Below are 26,038 nucleotides of genomic sequence, written 5' to 3'. Positions count from 1 at the left end.
AATGAGCTTAGAGAGGGTCAAGAGCTCTAAGCCTTTTTCTCACTACGCAGTGACACTTGTTGTTTCAGGCATGTCCTTTTTAGACGGACCAGTGGATGACGTGCTTGAATTCTGCCAGTCCAAAACTGATTGGATAATCACACAAAGGCAACGCACCGTCTGCATTTGTCTAATGGTGTTACAAAATGTCAGGTACAACGGGTAACCAACTCAAAAATGTTTTACACATTTCCAGAATTCATATTTTCTCAAATTAAATTTCCAGAGATTAGATATATTTTATATAAATCCCTCCTCCTCCAATATTTCTTGATGAACCAAACCATTCCAATGTCAAAATATTTTACACATTCTAAGAATTTAATGACCATACGGTTAACAATAAAATTGTTCTTATGTCCACATTTCTTGACTGATTCAAACTATTCCAAATCACACCATCCACCACACATATTTCATAAAAAAAAAAAATTGTTTACCAAAAAAAAAAAAAAGAGTAAAATATGGCCTCTGAAGGACCACTAATAATATCAACACGTCATTCATAAAAAAACTGGATTTATTGCCAAGTCATGACATTAGTTCTCTCCTTAGTGTCATACATTTATGCACACATAAATATCCATAAATCCACCAACAAACACACATCCGTGCACCTAAGTAAGCATTGTCTTGGAACACACTCCGTCCACTTGTACAATACATCCTGCCAGTCCTCTCAGGCTTCACATAAGAATGCGACGGAATGTTTGCCATGATTACCTAATTTCTGAACACCAATGCTCAGCTCCATTACCACAATGGGCCTCTTGGTTGTTGCTTACGGTGGGTATCATGACGATAATGGATGACGTTGACTCGACACACAAGGCCACGCCGTCGAGGAGCAGGTTCAATGGTTCACAGGTTAACATGCGGTTTTAACATCAGAGCAGGCTACGAATTCCAAACATACACATTTTACCTTGGAATACCACTTCAAAAAGCAAAAAGTTGTTCTTGCACACCAAATTAAAATTAGCATGCACTTATGGATTTAATTCCCGATGCACAGAGGACCAAAATGGGGCTTTCTCCAAACTGTTCTCACTACTTAGGATGCATAGAATTGCTTAAAAGGTCTTGGTAAGGTGAAAAAGATGTGGAACGAGGGGGTCAGCTCAATCTATAACAGGTGTATCTCTTGTCCTGATTAGCTACAAGAGGAAGAATTACATCAACTACAAGTTTTGTCATGTAGCAGGCCAAAAAAAAAAATTCCCATTGTTCTCCATTGTTCACAATCTGCTTCACTGAGATGTGCTCTGTGGTGATTTCCAACTGCAGCCTCAATGTTGATTCAGTGCAGAATAATATATAACGACCACACATTCGTACGCAGAGATCCCACATAACTGGTGCTGCAGACCTGTAAGTCTACATTTGCCTTTGACGCAGAACCCAGCGAACGTAATATCTTGCCAGATCTGTGGGTGCAAATTTCTGGTGAGGCATACTATAAAATATTTGCCAAACAGGGACAAATGCTTTCAACACAACAGGCCAGGTCAGGAGAACAATTCAAAAAAAGTTTTCATTCTCTTGTTAACATGAAAGGGGAAACAAATTTAAATTAATAGAAATATGGCTGCATCTTTTAGTCATTGATAAAGTCATTTCATAAGTACTGTACATGTACTGTACTGTAAAAAAACGAGTGTGATATTGATTTGTGTTGGACATTTTTATGCCACTAGATGGCATAATTGCATTTGTAAGACATTGGGGACAGCTCAGTGCATTTTTCTGTTCATATTAAGAACAATCTAATCTTTAACAAGTAATTTGTGAAATTCTGCACATTTTTAAAATTGTAAAATACAACTTGACTCCAGTCTCCATAAATATATGCATTATTATTACATTAATTACTGCTAAATTTTGACGTGGACGTGTCTGCTGTCTTGCGACTGGAATTTCCCCAGTACAGGCTATCCAAGTAAGGGTCATTAATCACGCGTTAAAAGAATTAGTGGCTTTAAATTAACTAAAAATGAACACACTAATTTTAACATCCGTTAAATTTTGGCGTGGACGTGTCTGCTCATTGTGACTGGAATTTCCCCATGTTTGCACATTTTTATTTTTGCATTGAGGGTGGGATAGTTTCATTGTTACTTTTTCAATTCAGTTCAATTCAATTTATTTCATTCGTTTGTAAAAGAAAAAAAACAATATAAAGCAATATTGAAATTAAAATGAAGTAAAGTAAAATAAATGAAAGGGGACAGATAGAAGTAAAACTTGTTTGGCACAATGACAATAAAGGTTAATCTAATCTAATAACATCAAATTTAACGCATTAATTTTGACACCCCTAATCAAAATACAGATTTTTCATCTCTCCTACTTTTATGCAAAATCTTTACAACAGTGCTTTAGGCTGGAGGCATACGTTAAAATACACACGCTTTGCATCCTCTTTTTACGCATACAAACTGTTGCACTTATATGAGGTGAACGCATATGACCTGAATAATCGCAGCTGCTCTGGACATGGTATAAAACGAATCGTTGAGAAGTATTACAAAATAAAGGTAAACATGCACTGAGACTGAAAATGTCTCACTGATCATTGCCAAAAATAAATACTTTGCGCTTGTGTAAAAAAAATAAAATAAATGCTTGTTCCTGCCAGAGCAGACCAGATCGGAGAAAACGCCTTCAAGACACTATTTGTAACATCCATCTCTCCAATGAAAGCTGAGCGGCCAAAATCTAATACATCATACGCTGTATGTACCCAGAGGAGGTTGTCATTTCGAAATGTTGTTGATGAGCCGTTTAATGTTGCGCAGCGTGTAGTAGCAGGTGTTGGTCATCAAAGTAAAGCATGCTGGGTGATAAAGTACTGCGAAGAAAATACGAGAGGTAAATGGAGATAAAAAGTAAAGATGTATGACGGGAAAGTGAAGCTTTGCAGCGCAGGGCAAATTCCTCCATGCCTGCACATACGGGGTGATAAATGGTTGCAGCGGGCCCTAATCAGATCTTCCGCTGAGGTTATCAGCTTTGTTCAATCGATTGTTAGCGGCCGGGAGTGTGTTACACATCAGCTCATGTCTCACTCCTCCGTCTCATGGCGCTATCACTCCAAGATGGAATGTCCAAAAGAAGATGGCACGGCGAGAAGAAAAACACAAGAGGCCCAATCACAACTGGCATCTTGTTAAGTTGGAGAGTTATGGCGTGAGAGGGGGAGATAGTATCAGGGTGGGTGGGCATTTGCGTGGGTGGGGGAATGAAATGGCTTGGTGTGAGACTTTGTTGTCAAAATGGAATGTTGTCTTGTAGTTAATCGTCACAGATTACAAGGGAAACATAGTGGAGTATTCAGATTAACATTCATTTCTGAGGGAGTGAGTAAGCGCATCAAGGCTCACGTGTCCATCAACAGCACAAAGCAGAACCTTGTGTTTTCAAAATACATAGAGCAGCCAGTACTTTAAAGTTGTGTCAGATACCAGTGTATTTTTTATGTTAAGCGGGGTGGTTAATATCTACTAAATGTAACAATGAAAGTAACTTGTAATCTAACTCAGTTACTTTTTAAAGCACGTTATCAGTAAAGTAATGTAGTTACTTTAAAGCAAATTATCAATAAAGTAACTAAGTTACATTTTAAAGCAAGAAATCAGTAAACTAAGTTAAAGTAACTCAATTACTTTTTTAATAATAATAATAATAAAGCATCGGATTGATATTTTAAGTAAGTAATCAATACAGTAATTAGTACAAGGTAACTGAGGTAACACCAGATCATAACACAGCCCAAAAACTTGAACATGAAAACGCCACATTTTCCCAAAGTACACAGAGCTTGTATCTTATTGCATAACTCCTATAAATAAATAAAACGTGTACTTTTGTAGTAATTACAGGGACAGTTTATTTTCAAAAGTCTACTAAATTTTGGCAAAAACAGTCCCACTTGCTAGCTATTCGCTAAAGCTGAACTCATGACTGTTTATTTCTATGTGATCGAGTGTTTTAGAAGCAATCCTGAGAACCAGAACAACCCAAACAAAAATGGCACAGGATTAGAATTATTTGTACAGTATACCTTATGTCTAGCCATTAATCAAACATCGACTCAACCTGTAACGACAAAAATCTAATGACGTAAACAGACTAAAACAAACAGCAGCTTATTGTTCATTAATGCATTTTTTCTCCCACTGATCTAAAAAGGACTTTGCCAAGAGCTTTCATTTCCTCAAAGTCTTACATTCTTCGTTTAACCTCTGACTAATACTGTTTACGTTAAATTAAAATGACGTGACGGGTGGTCTTCTGTTCTAGTTTTAGGACTTTTTACAGGAAGTGTTACAAGACGATTTCTTTAACAATTTCCAAAGCTGCTTTTCTGCATTATACAATTGACTCTTTGATGGAAGCCAACTCATTATTTGATTATGGCGCAGCTTTGGGACACAACTACGGTGGAAGTGCTTTACGTGAGCTTAGACGCGGAGATATGCAGCCAAGCTTCATAAGACGGGGAAAGCTTCACAGCACTCAGTGAGGCTGTCTGACCTGCTTGATCTCCTTCAAAGCTTCCTGGCTTGTTTACCATTAAATGTTGGTAAGATAGGGCAATGGCAGTCTTGCTTTTTGACTTTGGTAAGAGGGTTTGTTGCAACTGAAATGTGTTGCACAAAATTCTCTCTCTCTCTCTCTCTCTCTCACCCCCCCCCCCCCCCACACACACACACAGTGTCTGATTTATGTGTATTGTGGGGACCGTACAATAGCTGAAACAGTGCATTGTTCTCCCCTCAGTATTGGAGACCATATTTCAATGCTGCTGTGGCCGACTCAAAGTGTTTTCTTATCTGTTGTGGTCATCACCAAGTCCTAGCCTCTTCCTACAGGACACTTTGCCTGCTGCCTTGGCATGAAGCCTATCATAGTGGGCCGTGGTCATCATTAGAGCCTCTTTTTCAGAGAGACTTGGCCTGCTGCCTTGGCTGGTGTGAAGTGGATCATTGGAAGCCCGCCACAGGCGTCTTTTCCCAGACACTTCTCACATACAAAATTTACTAAAATAATAGTAGGCTACTATATCTCCCTGAACTGTATGGTTTTACACTATTCTTTTACTGGCTGTAAATGTAAAGGTTGAACTTAACACTTATCCAGTACTGGGCCTTAAGAACTTCTGGTTCAGCCAGTAAACACTTCTCACTGTTGTGCTTTTCTAGAACAACAATAGAAGTGATGAAATTGTGCTTTTTCACTGCCTTCGATTCTCAATGACAGTCACATTTCACAACCAGCATTGTGCTGTGTTCAGGCACATTCCATGGAGATTGGCTTCATCAATGTAAGCTTTTCCACATGCTACAAATACATTGTTAGGTTTTAAGTGACAGAGCCACCCTTATATATTGGTCAATCATAGCTGCAAAATCATGCAGCATTACCATAAAGGTGAAAATAATTAAATAAATCTGAGCATACCAGAGAGCCAGCCGTGGATTTTTTTTTTGCTGGGTGTCAGCATGGATGTGGAGGATGAAAAAAATTTCCTCCGGCGCAAATGTGGCCGCCTCAGAGTGCACCGTGACCAGCCACAATTCCACCGAAGGTCTGCTCAATTTCAGCGGAGTCAACACAATCAACAGACATGATGGCCACATCAACTTATGGGGAACAGCGATGCAATTGGAGCAAGGCTTATTTACATACTGACTATTTTTTATATTAAAAAATACATTTAAAACATTGCATCTTCTCACTTATGAAGGCCGCCATCTTTGTCTTTTCACTGCCATGATAATGTGATGTATAATTATCACTAGTTCTGTCTTAATATTACAGCTTTATTTACGGGGGGGAAAACGGAGAGTTAGTATATATTCAAGAACAACAAGCTGCACATCGTCACTGTCGGGCAGAATCCCAGATTCAAGTTGCTATCCTACCTTATCTTGCCATTATATACTGATGTCACCAACATCAACACAACACCATTCCAAATCATCTTCAATTATTAATTCTAATTACTAATTCAATTACTAATTCAACACACTAAAGAGAAAAAAACATCTCTTATTAATCACGCTGTCATTGGTTACAATTGTATAATATAGCACCAGTTCACTGGTGTCAGTAGTTAGTGGCTATCTGCTGTTGATAGTCTTTGCAGTCCTACCAAAGTGTTAAGGCGATCCATTTTGAGCACACCCGGCTTACTCAAATATAACTTTCAATGGTGACAGAAGCTGCTGACACAATTCAACTGTGCCCCTGGTAGCAGGTGACACTATACTGGCACTTTGTCATCACTAAAAGTCTGCATACAACAATGATTATGCCAAACATGGCGCCTTACCATGTTCTGTCTAAAGCTGGCACATATTTGGGAATTTAGTTCCCCTTGTTTCCATCCTCTGATTTGATCTGATCTGCCAAGCATATCTCCAGACCTAACCCCTATTGAACATCTATCTCTGTGGTATCCTCAAATGGAAGGTGGAAGAGCGCAAGGTCTCGAATATTCGCAAACTCCCTGATGTCGTCAAGGAGGAGTGGAAGAGAATTCCAGTGGCAGTGTTGAACACGAGAGGCCATACTGCATTTATAAAGACGCTCCCCACTGAAGCTTTCAAGTTTTCTTTATTCCACTAATTCGTGTTCCACACTCCACTCCAGGTTGTGTCGCTGCCAAGCGTCCTGAATGGCGGAGTGAACTCATCACAGTTAAACGTAAATGACATCAGGACAATATTTGGAGTTCCTTTTCTCTGACCCATGAAACCAAAGCAGGTTCTGTGCATCCTTGGCTTGTCGTAACCACAAGGTAACAGCTCAGCAGCAAAAACCAGACCTGATAGAAATAGCACATTTTCCTCTGCCGGCTATTATAGACCCTCGCCGTGGCTTCATATATTTGTTCCGCAGTATGTCACTATGTTTTATAATTGGGTGAGCAATGACGGATTGTGTTTGTTTTTCATGGTCGTTGTGGCCTAAACCGAGATTAAAATCCGGGACCTTTCAACAGTGAGGCAGACTGTGCTTCACACATCTGGGCCTAATTTATCACTAGTCCCATTTAGGAACTAGAATTTAATTTTTTTTTTTTTTTAAACAACAATTGATAATATTTACCTGGCAGGCCTACTTTCACTGGTGCCCATCGTACCTTTCTGCATATAATGTTACACAATGAGTGACTTCAGTGAGTTGTTCTGTTGTATTGACTGAAATGTTTATTTCAATGATACACAAGAAGTAGCAAAGAATACAGACATTGGAGCAATGACAACAATTACATGCAATCAACCCTTTCAAAACCTGAGTATTGGTAATGTTTGGGTTGTGAGAGGTCATTTAAATGTGCAAAAACATGAATATGCTAATAAAAAAGACTCCTCGGTTACCCCCTTTCTAACCTGAATATTAAGTCATATAAAAACATATTGCGAACGGAACTTTGGTTTGAGTTCTGCACATGCACTATTTGCGAGGAATCCTGGTCTGAAATACTGTACTTGTATGCTTGGCGGGTGGCCATCTTGCGCTGCTATTCACTAAACAAGCCTAATTTGAATACACTGATTTCTTCGCAGCGTTTTCAAATTGTTTTCTGTCTCTATGGCGAAAATGCGCAATAGCGCTTTTCCACCTTATAAGGCCTTCAAATTACTTTACATTCGACTGCTCATTCACCTACTGATGACGCAGCATCAGGAGCAACGGGGGGTTCAGTGTCTTACTCAAGGACACTTTGACGTGGTAACAATGGCATAGGATCGAACCCACAACCTCTGAGGGTTTTTTTTCATTTTGTATGCTCTATGCAAAATTACTTTTATGAGCAAATTGAAAGAATATAATTGCCATTAATTTTAAGCAATTTTTTTGCTATAATTGGTCTTTAAAAAAAATCTGTCATTGTTTTGTTTTTTTATTTTTATTTTGTGTACCATAAGTACTAGTGGTATCGGCACTTGGTATCGGTATCGGTGAGTACTGAAGATTTGAGTATCATTCGGTCTAAAAAAAAGTGGTATCGAACATCCCTAATATGAATATAATGTATTTTACTGACCGTAGAAAGTTACAAGCGGGAAAGACATCTGCATGACGTTATCCATCGCGGTTTTAACTCATTCACTCCCAGCCATTTTCACTGAAGCAACCCAGTTCGCTCCCGGCTGTTTTACTGGATTTTTACTGATTTTGCAAGGCCCACAGAATATTGTGTTTTATTGCTATAAAAACATTAAACCTACCAAAAGAAAGATTAAAGTCTCTTATTTCATCAAAAAAAAATATATTTGTATCTGTTTCCGTTTTGCAGTGATTAGTACAATATAGCTAAGTTTAATCATTATTCACAAACCTGTTTAAAACACTGGGGAAAAGGCTTCGTGCTGGCCGATCTCTTATACCACGGGTCACCAAATGGCAAACCGTGGTCCAGGTCCGGACCCCGAGACCCTTTCATCCGGACCTCCAAGAATATGTACTGGCAGGGAAATATATTCAGTTTTACCGATAGACAATTTTTGAATAGGCGCGCACGAGGGTCAGCTGTGCTTGAGCAGGGGTCCTTTGACCGAGCAGGGGTCTGATAAGCTCGCAATTTGTTTTGTTTGTGCATTCTCACGACAAACGTGATGAAGTATGGCGTTGTCAAAAGTCAGAAAAGTAGACACTGAAAAGTGAATGGACTGAGACATATGGCTTTAATTTTACCGGCATCGAGGACTACGAGCCCCGTTTATCTGCCTGCGAGTGCTCACTATGCGTGGAGTGGATTTTGGGCGCGACACAAAAATCCTTTTACTGACTCCGGAATGGTTGAGAGTTGTTTGGAAGCAATGGCAGACAGGCTATTTGAAGAGAAAGGAGAGCAACAACGACAACAACGAGCAACGCTGCTCTCGGAGGATGTCACCCTGACAGCGTCATCAATCAACTGATGGAAGTGACAGTCCTCAGCTTTTGGTGTATGTCCGATTCTATCACAAAGAGACTAAAATATTTATAGAGGTCATTTTGGCTATCACAGCTTTGAAAACACATACGAGAGGAGAGGACATATATTTGGCCATAAAGGAAATGCTGAAAGAGAAAGGAAATAATGTGAAAATTGGTATATTCATAACTAGTTATGGGGACCGTTCCTTGAAAGATTTAACAATTGAATATTCGCACACAAAAATAAATTAATGAAAGAAATATTTGAACAATAGAATAAAAATAAGTCGAATTATTTAAGAAATTGATTTTTTTTGGTCAAATAAAAAAGCAGGTTCTGGTTAGTGGATCGCTTGCCAATTTAAAAAACAGAACTCCATTGTAAATCGAGGACGGTACCGCAAAAAGTGACTGTTGTTCCCTTTCTGTTTATCCGTACACAACACAAAACACAAACCTTAACAGTTAGAAAGGTTTGGACACCTTATTCCTCTAAAAGCGTTCTTGGAAGTGTTTTCACATATGCAATAAATTTAACGGAATGATCAACAACACAGACAGTCCGCTTCACAAATGTGGCCATGAAAAGATGCTCACATTTTCCACTAGAGAGGAAAGAAGTATAACGGTGAGTTCATGTTTAAAATTTGTGTGTGTGTGTTTGTCTGCGTAAGCCGCAAGAAAACAGAATGGACATCACAGCCAACAAGTCCAGGCAAGCTTCAACTGCGGTCACCAGTGAACGCCACCCTTGCCGCACACTGGGACACGTCAGGAGCCGCAGTGTGTCACACAACGTGAGTCACACAGTGTCGTTGTGGACCAGAGCTTGGTGGAAAGCAGGACGTCCACAAGGTAAACAGTCATGAATGTGCTATTCTAGGAATGAAGATGAAAAAGAAAGTGGAAAATATGCTTCTGATCCCCAATTAGGAGTTTTTCCACTACTTGCTCTTTATGTTTCACACAGACTCACGCGACCGTGATGAAAGTTGAGGTGAACAAGTGACGAGGCCCATACATGACTCATGCACAGTTTTAGGGGTCGGGGCTGTAAAAAGGAGTTGTACAGTTCTCAGTGAGTGCACAGGACATAATTCAGCAGCTACTAATTTGGTCTGTGCCTCGTGAGAAAATACCCGAGAGAGATAGATAGATAGATAGATAGATAGATAGATAGATAGATAGATAGATAGATAGATAGATAGATAGATAGATAGATAGATAGATAGATAGATAGATAGATAGATAGATAGATAGATAGATAGATAGATAGATAGATAGATAGATAGAAATTTTATGGTTCAGGCTTTATAGGGTTAAGTTTTAACTAAGGGGTCAAGCCCAATCCAAAATCAGTTACAAGCTAATTCTCTCAATAAGTTCATTCACAATGATGTGCTGAAGTAGGTCTACAGGTAACATTGAAAACAATTCTCTTGTTTCCACCTCAGCAAATTTATATATGAAGTGCTGGTCCAGCTCTACATTGTTCACACGTGAAAATATATTGTCTAATTGGAAGTAAAGCAAATATGAATAATCTATTCCAGGATAAATCTTTCCCCATATATGCAATTTCATATATTCACATTTAATATTGATGAAGGTCATACAAGGGTTAGATGTTAAACAATTGCATTAGCAAAAACTTGATAAGAATAGATCCATTTGTGCCATATCTCACTGATAAACATTCTTCTTCTTGAACATCCCTGAAAATAAGGTAGCTAATGTTAATAGTGAAACCTAAAGTTTTTGCATGACTTTGGAAGTGATGTCCCCACCCCAGAATTGTGTTCTAATTGCAACTGTAAACATTCCAGTATCTCATTTTCTTTATTGCCCAAAAGGTACAGCGAAAAATAAAGATTCAGTCCCAACTATAACACCATGCGATGATTCCACATTTTAATCAGATCAACACTGTCTTTCATGTTCCCTTTGATTTGGTTTTACAAGCACAGACCACGTTCTTTATGGGTCCTGTTTGATGAGCACCATTTGTGAAACAAGGGCATTGTGTGAGCTGTGTTTATTAATCCAGTTCAATAAATCCTCTAATTATTTCAGACGTTTGGCTGCCTTGCCTTCCTTCCTTTCATTTGTCTTGATTCTAATTTAATTTGTTCTACACATTGAGATCCAGACTTTTGGGTCTATTTTGAAATGAGGAAGGACCACCCGGAATTTGTTTTTCTACTACATACTGTACATCATACAGTGTCACATTTGAGAAAAAGACACATTAAAATCTAATTCCATGATACACAGTAGGCATGCAAGGTGTTTTTCTTTTATAGGATTATATGTCGCTTTAATTACATTTCAAATGATGGCAGTCCACTAAAAATCAGAAGCAGTTGTCAAAAGATGCACAGGTTTTGATTAAACAAAGTGGAAGCCCAGATGTGGAACAGTACGGAAGCCCACACTTAAACTGCCACCCCACTGGAATAGTAAACCACAGACAAATGCGCCAGCACCAGTCAAAAGCTGTAGGAACCTCCATATATGAATTCAAAGCATCCTTTTGATCATTCCATCATGTTGCAACATCCACTCTGAGGACCAATAATAGAGAACAATAATGGCTGCTTGAAACCTAATGCTGAATGAATCTTATTGTTAAGGGTCCAAGAAGACATTTTTGGCTATCAGGTTGTAAAGAGAATGACAATCAGTGTGGTCCCTAAGCCTCCTTGAGTCTGTTTATCTTCCAACGCTCTGTTTGGAGTCTCCCAGTAAACACTGCAGCTGCTAATGGAAGGAAGGGCCCCGCAAAAGCTTTTATGTTCCTAAAATTTGCTATGATTCAAGTGTTTATCGCCACTGGAGTAAATAAAAGACGGTATAGTCTAAGCAATGTGCAAAGAGAAAAAAACTAATTTCAACAAGCGTGAAAAATGTTGAATAAAGTCATAGAAATCTAGCTTCAATGTGGAAATGTTGCCTTTGCATATAAGTGCAGGTGATTCTGTCCCAACACCTGTTCCGACTTTGGCTTGCTCTAAAGCGCATTTACACACAAGAAAAAACGACTCACCCAAATTAACGAAGCTCATCACCATATCAGCGTCGTTGAGAAAGGCCGCTTCTTGATTCGAGGCCAGTGGGGGGCTCCGCGTAGTCCGCACCGGCTCGTAGCGTTCTAACACGCCGTCCAATGCACTCGTGTCCCCGCTGGAAATGGTGTTGTACAGGTCCAACATGAAGAGCGGAGCCGAGTTGTACTTGGCGTGGGACAGATGCGGCCTGGGTCTGTGCGGAAGCCCCAGGATGGACAGGATCTCCTTCTGCATCTCCCTCCTCTCGTGCGTCCTGAGGCGCCGCTGGATGAACCCGGGGTGCGCTTGGCTGCTCCCGTCCAATGAGTAGTGGCTCCCCGACGCCGGGGAGGTGCAGTAATAGGCGCCCAAACACAATCCGACAAAGGCAAGCCAACCGAGGGTCATGGTGTTGCGCTAATGAGCGCGTCGGTCGCCTTGTCCAAAAGCTTAAAACACAAAAAAGGACGCGCGTAAGAGTGGCCAAAAGTTGACAAGACGCCAGATCAGAGATCAGAAACTTCTGAGCACTCTTGCGTCAAGCCATTTGAAAGATTTCCGAATGAAAAACGTGCAAATCAGCGTTTGTCCAGGTCTCATTGCGTCCCACGGCGGTCTGTACAACCTCCAGGCAAAGTGCACCATGTGAATGAGATCCTGAGCGTCTCTGATTGGGTCACAACACAAATATGTCTTCGGCGGCCGCAAGTGGAATAAAAACTCCTTTGGATGAAGCCATGTCGTGACAGCGGACGGGTTTACTCCTCAAAAGTGGTGAAAAGTTGCGCGTGGACAAAAGAGCGAAATGGGTCGCCGCCTCCTCTTTACACAATCTGACAGTCGAGCAGGTTGCGCTCCAGAATATCCGCTAGTTTGTGTTTGTGCGTGCGCGTTCTGAAACCGCCCACTCCGTAAGCACTTAACCAGAGGTGGAGCTCTTGGGGCCACAAGATTGACACATTTTCATATTTGTGCGCGCGACAGCACGTCCGCACTCTTAATAGTGACACGTCTCCCTCTGCCAAGCTACAGGTGTCATTGTTATTATTTTCAACAGACCTCAAATGTACCGATTTCAACAGACTACTGTGAAACAGTAGAAATGCTCCAAATACCAAAAGAACAACCACTGCACAACTAGGCGTTAGTGTACAGCTAACGGAAGCAGAAAAAATATTCCCTAGTTGACGTGCGACCCCTAACGACGAAAATGGAAAGAGCACGCAAACCACTTATAATTCCACCTGCACATTGAATGTAAATGTGATCCAGTATAAGAGACGTGTCAAAATAAATCTACTTTTTTTTTTGCAAACTACAAGTAAAATACAGCTAGAAATAGTTGTAAACGACCACAATGTATCCCAGAAGAGAGCTTCTGTATTTACTCAATCAGGAGTTCAGATCTGAATGTGGACCCAAGCGCAGTGAAGCAGGAGAAGTAAGGTAGGGGGAGAAGAAGTGATCTAATTAAAAAGTATTTATTTACAAAAAGGCAAAAGAAAGGTATGGGGAAGCAGGAACAAAATAAAATAAATAAATAAATTGTCCATCAGGCCATTATGCACCACAATTTTCAATGAAGTTGGAGCGTTGTGTAAAACTGAATAAAAACAATGATTTGCAAATCCTTGTCCATCTATATTCAAGTGACTACATTAGCAAAGACAAAATAATAAATATTTTAATATTCACTAATTTTGAATTAGATGCCTACAACCCATTCCATAAAAAGCTTGGAAAGGGCAACAAAAGACTCAAAGTGGAGGAATGCTCAAAAACACTTTTTTGGAATACTCCGCAGATGAACAAGTTAATTGTGCACTCACCCGTTCATGATTGAGGATAAAAGGAGCATCCTTTAAAGGCTCGGTTGTTGAAAAACAAGGACACCGCGAATTTCAACACATTGTGAACAACTGCGTGAGCAAAAACTTCAACAAACAATTCAGAGAACTTGGAGAAATCTGCACATAAGCGGCAAGACCGAATACCAACATTGAATGCTGCCATGAACTTCGACCCCTCAGATAGCCTCATTATGTAAAATATATTGCCATGTGCGCTCAGGAATACTTCATAGAACCATTATCAGTAAAAAAAAAAAAAAACATGTTGTCAGTCACTACAGCTACAAATGTAAGTTTAAACTCTACCATGCAAAGTGAAGGTCATATATCAACAACACCCAGAAATGCTGCCAGCTTTTTTAAGCCCAAACTCATTGACTGATGCAAAGTGGAGAGGTGTGCTGTGGTCTGATGAGTCCACATTTCAAAATTGTTCTGGGAAATCATAGATGTTGTGTTCTCTGGGCCAAAGAGGAAAAGAACCGTCCAGATTGCCATCAGTGCAAAGTGCAAAAGCCGACAAGGATCTGTGATGCTATGGGATGTGTTGAACACCTTGGCTTTGCAGTCTTTTCAATTTATTCTGTTTTGTGTAATGTACCAACTTCACTGGAATTGGTGTTTGTACAAAGTAACAAAGAAACACTAAGAACTGACTCAGCACCACAATTGATGGGCAACTTGACATGACATGACACGTAAATAGGAAATGAAACCAGAACGAGTCCAAGAGTGAAAGCGGAATCTAAATGCAAAAATATACTGACGAATCAAACAAAGCCATTTGGTCCAGAAAGAACATCTCCTCACTTACTTACTGTTGTTCTTGGTTATGAGCACACTGTATGCAATGTATGTTTGATCTCAATTTCTGGAATGTATAGATGAAGGATTGCACTCATTTTGATTTTATAAAGAATATTGTTTGATTTGTCCCAAAAGAATAGTCTTCATCATGGTGAAAACTACTTAGGGAGACATGCATGGGGAGAAAAATGTTCTTCCAAACCTCCCCCTAATCCCTCCCACCGTTTTCCCCTCACTATCTTCATTCCTTTTAGCAAACCTGTGTTATGTCTTCATAGTGCCACATCAGATTTTGATGGTCCCACTGATAAGCTCCCAAAGGTGTCCGGATCACTCTGTCTCTGCTAGGAGTCTATCTTATCTATGTGTGAGGAGTGACAACTTGCATCAAAGCTACAGCCTGCCGCATATCAGACACACTCACACACACATGTGCACGCGCACACGCACACACACTCACACACTCACAGTTGGCTTTTAGACACAACACTCTGAAACCTCATTGAAAGCCAGACATGCGATCAACTAAATTTTAGTTAATATGGTTTGAATTGAGCATGAGAAATGGCATTTTGCACATTAGCCCTGTGTCAGCTGTGCAATGATCCGGCAATAAACCAACATACAGGATACATTTATTTACATAAAAGCACTTTTATAGTTCACGAACATTTTTACTTGACATGTTAAGCTTTAAGTGGCAGCAGTGTAGATGATGCAGGAAGAAACAAACAGATCAATTCTGTCCTGCCATCACGCTGTCTAGACGAGACACCTCTTCAGACCTAATGAGGTATTTGCCTGCATGTCTCTCTCTCACACACACTTGCATCACTTTTTCATTCTTCCTTCCTCCCCTTTTTTTTTGGATGAAGCAGAATCTATCTGTCATGCATAGAATCATAAAGCTTGCTTGCACATATCAATTTTAAGTCATAAAATCTTACAAGAAAACTAATCTTGAAGATTTATCATTTACAGTAGATATTTATTGATATTTAATTATTATTATTTTTTATGTAAATCATTAATTAATTTAAAGACAATTTTATCTAAAAATAATAATAATAATAATAAAGATAAATATGCACAAAAAATCTACAATCTTTTTTTCAAAATCCACAGGGAGCCACAGGAGAGGGATTAAAGAGCCACATGTAGCTCCACAGCCGCAGTTTGCAGACCCCTGTACTCACTATACAAAAACCTTAAGAAAACGTCCCTCCCCGCCCAGTTCCAGTGGTGAATTTAGTTGCCCCAGCGACAGCTTCTGACAAGATGACTGGTGCTCCATGGACAATCTCATACTGCATAGCCTTGGTAGAGTCAAAACCACAAAAATTCAAATTAATCATTCATTTTTAATACGTTGTTCTCACAATTTCCTAATAATGAGTTGTCGTAGAAAAATTCAATGATGTTAAAGATTTTGAAGTGATTTTTTTTTTCAACTATAGCCACATGTTATGACAGTTTTAAAGATGTAAATGAGGTGTGTACCTGTGTGAAGGAGGCTGCTTCGTAGCAGCTGTAGATGGCCGAGGAGCGATCAGCCCTCATGCACTCTTGCGGGAAGGAGCTGATCTGCTCAGCTAAATGCAGTGCCGCCTGTAATCCTGTGGTTGCGACGCACAGGATGTTAAGGATGTGCTGCCAATGCGGCCATTCATCATTCAGGAAATAGACGGTGACCGCCTAGAATCTCTTTTTTTTTCTACTTAAAATTCTCTTCAATGAGCATCATAGTCGCCATGCTGCTACTGTGAGCTTTAAGCCAAAGCCACAAGAGAGCACATCCACATGTGTTCTACAGAGGCCTCACGATTGATGTCCGACATGTGCGTGTATACAGCAAGGCTTGCAGGGGGGTCACGCCACGTTGCTTCATAGACGTAGCAGCCATTTTGGATGCTACTCTGAAGGGTCCTGTCTGTGTTTGCTCTCTCTGTATTTCTGGTAACTTCATATTTTCATACCATGAAGTACCTTATTGTATCAGAGGGCTCTATTTAATCTACTTCCAAGAGGTGTCTCACAAGATGAAGGTTGTGAGTTCATTCCTCTGTCTATTTGGTCTCACTAACTAGAGTCAAATTTACTCTACAGAATTTACTGTGTATGTCCGGATCGTTTCTCCACTCTGTAATTGGAATTTGGTACAGCTCAAAACATTTTTAATATAATTTTTTTGCCTTTGGCTTTGTGGTCTAATTTTTCCCTGTAAATTCTCCTCCCGTTCTTGCATTTTAACATGTTTGACCATGCAACTAAACAGCGACTGCAAGTGTTTATGTTCTCAGACGGTAGCTTCAAACATGGCCGCCACATCCCACAATGCAACGTATTTTCCAAACCCTTCCCAAGCCCCGAAGGGCGGAAAACATGAAGCTATGCAGGACAGCAAATCTATTAGAAGATTAAGCTTGTTAGTGATGCCCACCTTGTCCATCTGGTACAACTCTGTTGGCCAGTCCGTACGCGAGAGCTTCCTGTGCTCCAATGGGCCGCCCGGTCAAAATCAGGTCCAAAGCTCTGGACAGACCGATGAGCCGCGGGAGCCTCACAGTGCCGCCATCAATCAGTGGAACTCCTGCAAGGACAAATGACAAAATATACCTTTTTTATCAATTTTATCGATACAGTAGCCTATGACTGTTTTACTTTACAGTTGATTCAGTCCCACAACGTCATCTTACTTTTCAGTGTTGCTGCTCTGGCGCCAAACTTAAAAGTACTCGCTTACTTGAAAAAGCAGCAGATACAAAGACGAAGACATGGGAAGAGTGGAGGTGGGGAACATTACAGTGCAAGGTGTGCTACACTTTTGGCATGTTGTCCTAATATCTAAAGAGCACCAGCTGGAACACAAATACGCATACACACACACGAAAAGTTGCCCGCTTCCACACTGCAATCCCTCAGTGACTCTGAGCCTTTCCTTATTGAGAGCACATGTGCCAGGCGTGTTTTCATAACCCCAAATCATCACGCTGGTGGTCAGGGTTGTCACCCCCCAAGACCCCGCTGACCATCGAGTCATTGTGTGGGGAGTCTTACAAACGCTGTGATCCTATTCGTATGCCACAAGTGACTTTCCAATTCATTCCAATAATCTCAATTGGAATACATTAAATACCAGCGGGAATACACGTACAACCCATCGAGAGCCGGGTTCAAGTTTATAAATTGCTTTGTGGGCTTCTGACTGAGACAAGACTGGGATTAGATATTGTAGGCCAAATGTAGGTACATGAAAATGTTTGTTCTCCATCACTACTGCGGGGGATTCTGCTAATATTTATAACAGACTACCCATGGCAATTAAAAACACAAATAGATCAGACACCATAAGACACTTAAGCAACGTCCAGTCATGCTGAGTGAAAAGCCATAGAATAAAGATGTGTTTTAAGAAGAGTAAAAAAAAAAAAAAAATGGGCATACAGTACAGGGGCCTTGCCTAACATTTAATGGAAGGTAATTCCAAATGGGGGGCCCAGCAACGGAAAAGGCTCGATCCTGTCTGAGCCCTCTAAGGAGCTCAAAGAGGTAAAGAGAAATAATTTAAAACAAATAAAAGAATCTTAAAATGAACTCTAAATTTTACAGGCAGCCAGTGAAGGGAGGCCAGAATTGGAGTTAAGCGCTCCCTCCTTCAAGCTCCAGTTAGGAAGCAAGCTGCAGTATTTTGGACTAACCGGCGGACTGTGGCTGACTCCAAAATAAAGTGCATTACAGTAATCAAGGCAAAATGTAATAAAGGCATGGTTACTGTCGCTAAGTGCTGTTGAGAAAGGAGAGGCTTGACCATTGAACAACAGCATCAATTTGCCGGTCCAATTTAAAATCACTGTCCAATTTGACCCCTTTAGACCCGCATTTTTTCTGCTCTGCATTTTTATTTTTTTTGATTTAGACTCTTTCCCCACATAACAACATGGAAAACAATTTTGGGATTACCTCATGTTTTTATTTGTTATAATGGACGCCAGGATAGTGTGGCTGTAACGTTGTAAACTTACCAAGCTTATACTGTATGTAACATTTTTAACATGAACATCATGCAAATCAACTTGCGATTGTGATTGGTTAGCTAGGATCCAATCATAAACCAGAAGTGTTAACATCTTCAAAATGATGTTTTTTTATTGATTTAGGTAAATATGTCATGTCTACTGCAATCATCTATGGGTCTGAAGGGGTTACCCAAGTTTGAGTCTGTTAGGAATGTACAATTCAAGAAATGCAATGCCCTCCAGGCAGGACAAAAGTGGCATTAATGAGAAAGCTTCTTTTTTGCTCAGTGGGACTGAAAAATATTTGCTAGTAGAAATTAATTATGAGGTTGATAACAGCTGCAGTATGTCCGGTTAGAACATAGATTGTCTAGGTGAGGCAGTGATCAGACCAGCTTATCTCTTTATGTTGTTTAATTGTGGGGAGGGGATGAGAGTTTAAGTGTGTGGTTTGTGCAAAGCAAATACAATAAAATACAAATCAAAAGGAGCGATTGCATGGCTATAATACAATGCTACTTAGCTGGGCCACTTAGTGACACATAAGTCCAAAATAGAACACATACCGTTAACTTAAATGAATATATGACTTAGAATTACTGAGAACGTTACATTAAGGCACCTACCCGCGAATGCACGCACACATTGTGAAATGGGGATTTGTAGCAAAGCTTTAACATATAGCGACCAACTTCGTCTGTCTGTCGGTTAGCGTAGGTCTTAACAAGCAGCATAGGTGGCCAAGAACGTGCCTAAATATAATTGAAATGGTGCCAATAAACTAACCAACAGAGGGCACTGCATCCTCACAAACAGTTCAACCTGGCCTTTTTAACAGGGATATTGATCTGAGTCATTCGCATAGCAGTGGAAGGAAATGCCATGTTTTCTTAAGGAACATAGGGGCAACAAATAGAGAGAAAACAGCAGGGGCCCCAATATAGAACCGTGTGGGACACCATATAACAGAGGGGCAAGCAGTACTCAGAGCAACCAAGGTTAACACAAAAAGTCCTACCTGCCAAATATGATCAATGCTGCCATAAATGAAATAAAATCCAAATTACACATCAATCAGTTTCTACAAAGACAAATATCAGCAAAAATATAAGCAAATATTTTGCACAACGAGCGTGGCTCTGAATACGTTAGTGACTCAAAGTCTTGTCACAAGTGACTTGGGACAATACAAAAGGGTTATTGCTCTGAAGGGCTTTGTCTCACTACTAATCCAATTGGGATGATCCATTTGGAAATGTTCTCACGGGACTTTTAGGTCACAGTGTCAAAGTGGATTCATATTTAGTTCTTTTTTTGGGTCAAAATGTAGTGGAGCATGTCCATCATAAATTAAGTTCTAACATTTTCCCAGTAGGAAGCTATGAATCCAAACCGATTGTTGCTGTTTTGGCTGCTATTGTATTTATTTTATATTTTACGGAATAAGCAACTAGCCTTGGTTGGCTGTCAGTGCTTTTGATTCAAAAAGGAAAAAGAAGCAGACAAGAAGGAAACGTCAGGACGCACACGGAGCTGCAGCCGGGGAGATTAAGAAATCAGGTCTGTCATTGAGGCTGCTGTTGGCACCATTGCTATCAGGAACCGGAAGGATCCCTCTTAACCTTATCCACAGCACCTCCACCCCTCAACAAGCCTTCAGCCAGCCCAACCCAGCCAGATAGGCTCATCTCTCAAGTGTCCTGTTTGCAGGAATGTTATCAGATGTGCGCTTTTGTCCACAACAGTGAGGGTGGCCTTGATGTTGTTTTAAATTCTGCTTTAAAGAGCCTTGCAATGGTGCCAACAAAAGATAATCTGGCATCACTCAAAGGTTTGGATTCTATTCACAACATTTTTAAGGACTTCTCTCGTTTCTTGTTCAAAGGAGAGAAAGACATTATTTACTAGTTAATAACTTAAATTGCACTCATTGGAGAGGGAAAAAAAAAGATTCATGCCTGCATTTATTTTTCTTTCTGAAATTCAGATGATATTGACAGCTTCGAATTGTAGCAGCAGTAAGTAAGTAGCAGATGCGCTAATATAGTGATGTTATTGTTGGAGTATTAGTACATGTCACATTACTTGTGGGAGCCACCAATAACCCCCCCCCCACACACACACACACACACACACTCACACACAAGATTTGGACTAATCTCATTTTTTTTTTTTTTTTTTTTGTCTTCATCGTTATTGTCAAGTTGTAGAAAACAGTCCAAAATTACGATAATGTTAACTCCCATAAACTGGACCGGGACAGAAAAATAATAAAATTTAAAAACACTTCTTTAAAAAAAACAAAAAAAAGAGAGAGAGAGAGAGAGAGAGATAAGAAAATGTATCATATTTTGACCCACCAGTAGACCACACTCCAAGGAAGCAGCAGATTGTAAAAACTATTTACAAACACAATGTGAAAAGGGAGTTCCAGGTTGCTGCTGGTCCTGCTGGCTTCCTCAACCACACCATAGTTTTAAAAAAAATAAAAAATAAAAATAAAAGCTTCCGCAATGCCCCGCACCACATGTGGGAAATGTGATTAAGTTTGATGCAGATTAACAATTTCCGGGCAACCCAGACTAAATTGTGAGAAGGAGAAGAGCAGGCTTTTGGAAGTTTACTATTGCTATTGATGTGACCAGAATGATAGCAAACACAGACAGTATTTTTGCAACTGTGTATAGGCCTATAGAGCATAGAGTATGGGTAGAAACTGATTTTATTTTTTGAATGGCTGTAAATGGCAAGAAGGTAGCAAAAATAATAAATAAAAAAAAGAATAGAAAATAATACAAACTATTTGTTTAACATTCATATATATGCAACTGGTGCTTGATAGATTGATTGATACAATGTTTTAATTTAATTTACATGTAAATGCATTGTTGAATTTTGTCAGATTATTTTTTCTATGATGTATGCATGACTAAAAATTAACCCAAAATTAACCCTTTGTTAGCTGTAAGCAGGATTTCATTTTTTGGCAGATGCATGGTGAAGACAGAGGAAATGCCAACTAGCAATGTTAAACGGGATTATGGTTTAAAGACTGATTAAATGAAATTATATCATTGAATGTGAATGTATCAAGAAAAAATATTCAGATTTTTGGATGGATTTTTGTTGTTGTGAAAAGTTTTTTCAAATTAATTTAACTTTGCACTACGTTTTACAGTCTTTTCAATGTTCTTGTTCATTTCCAGCAAAGACACCTATTGACCAAATTTAAAAAATCACTTTAATTTAACATTTGGCCAAGGGGTGAATAGGTTTGGGCTTAAATATGTATGTTATTTATAATAAAGGGCTTTCAAACACAATCTTCCATTTTTGTGTGTACAGTCAAATTTGTTTTAATTTTTGTTTTATTGCTGCGCTTATTGCATTACTGCACTTCATTATCAGTTTAAATATTTCATTTTACTTCATTATCAGTTCTCATATTTAATTCCGCTTTGCTTTCATTATTATCACGTCCGGAACATACTTTGTTCAGTCCTGCCATTTATATTTATTTGTATAATTTTTGCATAGCCTGCATTTACTAGGCTCTCATTCCCAAGTCTCCATTCTCCTGCGTCCTTAAAAAGCAACGGCTAGTCTTGAAATGACATTATGCGCTGACTGCACTATTTCACACCATTTGAACTTGCAGCACATGTTTTCGATGGTTCAAAGTTACGTCAGCCTTGTAACATACGGCTTAGTTCTGAGGTAAGACAGGAGGAGGCTGCAGGTCAGCTGGGGTCAGGTGCAGTAAAGCGCTCGAACAACACCCTCATTTAGCTTTGCTGTTTTAGCCAGTCCTTGAACGAACTACTATTGAAGTGTTTTAGTTCCGTTTCCGCGGGTTGAAGGCCCCAAAATAACTTTAGAATCAGGCAAGCATGTGTCGTGGTTTTCATTTCAGCTCTCAAAAAATTCAGTGAGCGGCAGACAACGACCACCAAACTACCCTGTCACAACCATCTCCTCCTTCTCATTTCCTCTTGGCGAGGCAAAGGTGCCCCAGCAGAGAGCAAGCCGCAAGATGGGTCAGCCAATCACGTGCCAGAAAGGTTGCTATTGGCCCACATAAGAGTGCAGCACAGATAGCAGGTAGCTGGAAATTGGCAGGGAAGTTTGGTTTTCATAGGTTTCGTTTTGTGGGGATTGTAGAATGAAAGCATTGTGACTGGATGTATCAAATATGACACAAATCAAAAGTCATATGTGGAAGTGGATTTACAAATAACATTTTGTTGTTGTTTGTTCAAAAGGACCAATAAACACTCAATTTACAAATAATCTGACGTTTCTATTGTATACCGGTATTTCATGGTTCAGGTTATGTCGTTGGCATAATAATTGATTAGTCAATCAAATGATCCAGTAGATTATGTGAATTATTATTATCATTATCTTGAAACAATGAAGAAAATGAAGGGCCCTTGCATCCAGCAGAGTCTCTGATAAGTCAGTGTTTGCTCTCTATGACCTCAGCTATGGGAAGCTGAGCTACAGCCACACAAATCCAGCATTAATTTGCTCAATAAGACACGGCCACGCCAAGATTTTGAACACCCACTTAGGTTAGCAATATGGCTGCGTGTCCAGTAATTAAAGATTCAGCTCTAGATTGGAAGACTTTGTAGTGTGCAAAAAAAGACATGATATTCCTTGCTTGATAAGTACATCCGCAGGCTGACAGAATGTACAGAAGGGCAGACAAGGGCACGGCCACAACACTCTCCAGTAAAATTACAGGCCTGTGACGATAAACCCTTCATGTTTACACTCAAAATCAAGCAATGCCAGTAAATTATTGAACAACAGTTATATTTATACATACCCTACTTGTATTTTAAGCAGATCAAAGAGAGATGGCGCCATAGTCTAACGGGAGCCACTACACAGTCTTCCTCTGCTAAGTGTTTGCAGCATGAGAGGGCAAACCTCGCCAGTTGACCGCCAGACGACAAAAAAATGTGTTTATAAGGAAGTCGCGCAACATCAATAAAACGCCTTGTTTGGCCTTGCGTTCAGTGGCTTCCTCTTTTACTTATCAAGGAGGTCAGGCAGTCATGGTCTCTGGTGTTTCCAAACACACAAGACACACGACCTGAGCTGGGGAGATAACAAAGCAACAAAGCTGAAAAATAGAAACAATGACCCATTCCTGGCATGAGACCACTGGTGATATATGCTTGGATGCAAATGGCTGTCTTTGAGAACTTGAAGCAGAGCAAAGGGAGGAAGAGGGGAACGACCAAGGCAGACTCAATTATTATGCAAGTCAAATGAGACACTCTTGCAGGTAGTACAACAGTATGAGACCTACCAAACCTGCGGCAAAACACCCCCATGATGGCACTCTCCTCCACCACTCGTAAGTCAGCCAGCAGAGTCAGTTCTAGTCCTCCAGCCACGGCAAATCCGCTAACTGCTGCTATCAGGGGCTTGGACAACTGCAAACGGGAAGGACCCTGCAGGAAATCAGCAGATTTGTGCACAAAAGCAAATATAGTAAAGTAGCGCAATGAAATGCCCAGAAAGTGGTAAAATAGGTTGCGGGTGGGGTGTTTGCTCTTCAATAGGTGAGTTACTTTATTTTAGTTTTACTAGTTTGAAAAGACAATGATAGGCAATACAGCTCCAGTTACTCACCATAGGCCCGGGACCCTTGGTGATATCTTGCTCCAATTTGTGTGAGGCCGTGTGATTGGCCAGTTCTTTCAGATCATAACCAGCGCAGAAATTGCCTCCTACAAGAGAGACCACAAAATTAGAAACTATGGCAGCTGCAAAGTCAAAAGGCAAAGGAAATGATGAGGATGAAAAAAAAAACGGGGCAGTATGTGAGCTGCAATTTGGTTAGCAGTTTGCTATGGGTCTAGCTGGCACACTAATTCTAACTAAACTAAAAGTATTTAATTTAATTTAATTTATTTATTTTTCCTCTGTTAGAACTACTTTCTCATAATATCACAACTTTATCATCAAGTTAAAAAAAAAAGTGTAACAAAATAACTTATCTTGAAATATTACTTTTTCTCAAATATTATGATTATGTTCTCGTTACAATTTTATCCATGTATTTTAATTTGTGCTACTTTTCAGTGTGGTCCTACTACTAATATGTAACATTGTGTCTTCTGATGGATTTTTGTTTGTGCTCTCCAACTGCATACAAGGAATGCAAAACATTCCAAGTAGATCCTACTCAGTTGACCTTAACTGCAGTGGTTGACATCTAGATTGGACCTGACCGCAAACAACCACAGAAACCTGAGCCCCCGAACCCTTTGAATCTATGGCTAGAATACTGAGAACCTGTAGAAAGCAATCATTCAGATATATATTTTTTTAATGAGGGCAATGAAAACTATCGATTCTAATTTGAACAAAATGGATTCCTTATGTTTTGAAACCACAACATCCAGAGTGGAGTCTCCCAGCTTGTCATCCCTTAACTTAGACAGGTTGCTAATCACCCCCAAAGGTCAGGCATCCTGATACGGTGGAGCACAACCTGCTGACATAAACATTCGTCATGGCTATTAAAATCCCATTACAGACGCCAAGACGGGCTATAATTCGTAGACTGTGTGTCAAACAATCCAAAAGTTGTTTATATTTCTTGTAGCTGACAACAGCATTGATGATGAGGAGGAGCAAATTGTCTCTCGAGCCCACTTCATGGCGCAGACAGTTGATTCAGGTTGAAAGCAGTATGGATGTGATGATTAAGAGACAGAAGGAAAAAAAAAGAGAGTGTGTATTTTCTTCACGTGCTAATGACTTGACTGCAGCGACATCTAAAGGCGCAACAGCGCAATTGCAGAAAAAAAGTTAGTGTGTACTCTGCTTGCCAGTAAGTTATCATCATTCTACAGTAATAATGAGACACCATAAATAAAAGACGCCAAATTAAAAGATAAAAAATATGATATAAACGACATAATTATTGGAAATAATAACCAGTCCTAACTTATTAAATCGGGGGGGGGGGGGCGGTCTGTGCATAGGACAACTATTAGTCACTCACTGCACAAATCTGACCTTTATGGCTAGAAGAAAGCCATTTCTCAAAGAAAACAACACAAATCCCTTTTGAAGTTTGTCACAAGCCACATTTATGACTGCCACGATGCCGCCATACAGACATCCTCATAAATATTACCTATGCCATGCAGGACAGCCACGTTCAAGGCCGGCTCACGCTGGAAGGCCTCCAGCTCCCCCAGCAGATGCCTCGCTGTCTCCTGGTTCACCGCATTCCGCACCTCGGGACGGTTTATGGCTAAAGTGAACACAGACCCCCTGCGCTCCGACACCACAGACTGTCGTGTGCCTAACAACA

General features: G+C 40.0%; 2 protein-coding genes across 2 annotated transcripts in view; both read right to left on the bottom strand.

Annotated features, from left to right (window-relative positions):
• bmp6 (bone morphogenetic protein 6) overlaps positions 1 to 12,882 on the bottom strand; it is a 71,023-nt gene extending 58,141 nt beyond the window's left edge. The window contains exon 1 of the mRNA XM_086066243.1: positions 12,020 to 12,882. Within this exon, the coding sequence (XP_085922369.1) occupies positions 12,020 to 12,428 (409 nt within the window). The 5' untranslated portion in view covers positions 12,429 to 12,882. The remainder of the gene's footprint in view (positions 1 to 12,019) is intronic.
• Positions 12,883 to 15,295: 2,413 nt separating this feature from the next.
• Positions 15,296 to 26,038, bottom strand: part of LOC147155539 (uncharacterized) — a 20,284-nt gene continuing 9,541 nt past the window's right edge. The window contains exons 2-7 of the mRNA XM_086066245.1: positions 25,859 to 26,029; positions 24,343 to 24,440; positions 24,017 to 24,161; positions 17,118 to 17,267; positions 16,178 to 16,293; positions 15,296 to 15,993 (exon numbers count right to left, since the gene is read on the bottom strand). Of these exons, the coding sequence (XP_085922371.1) occupies positions 15,886 to 15,993; positions 16,178 to 16,293; positions 17,118 to 17,267; positions 24,017 to 24,161; positions 24,343 to 24,440; positions 25,859 to 26,029 (788 nt within the window). The 3' untranslated portion in view covers positions 15,296 to 15,885. The remainder of the gene's footprint in view (positions 15,994 to 16,177; positions 16,294 to 17,117; positions 17,268 to 24,016; positions 24,162 to 24,342; positions 24,441 to 25,858; positions 26,030 to 26,038) is intronic.

Source organism: Leptonotus elevatus, chromosome 21 (assembly GCF_054856555.1).
Source record: "Leptonotus elevatus isolate MCC_2025b chromosome 21, RoL_Lele_1.0, whole genome shotgun sequence".
In the NCBI taxonomy this organism is placed as follows: Eukaryota; Metazoa; Chordata; class Actinopteri; order Syngnathiformes; family Syngnathidae; genus Leptonotus; species Leptonotus elevatus.
The sequence above is the reverse complement of the archived record's forward strand: the minus strand, read 5'-3'. Positions and strand labels throughout refer to the sequence as shown.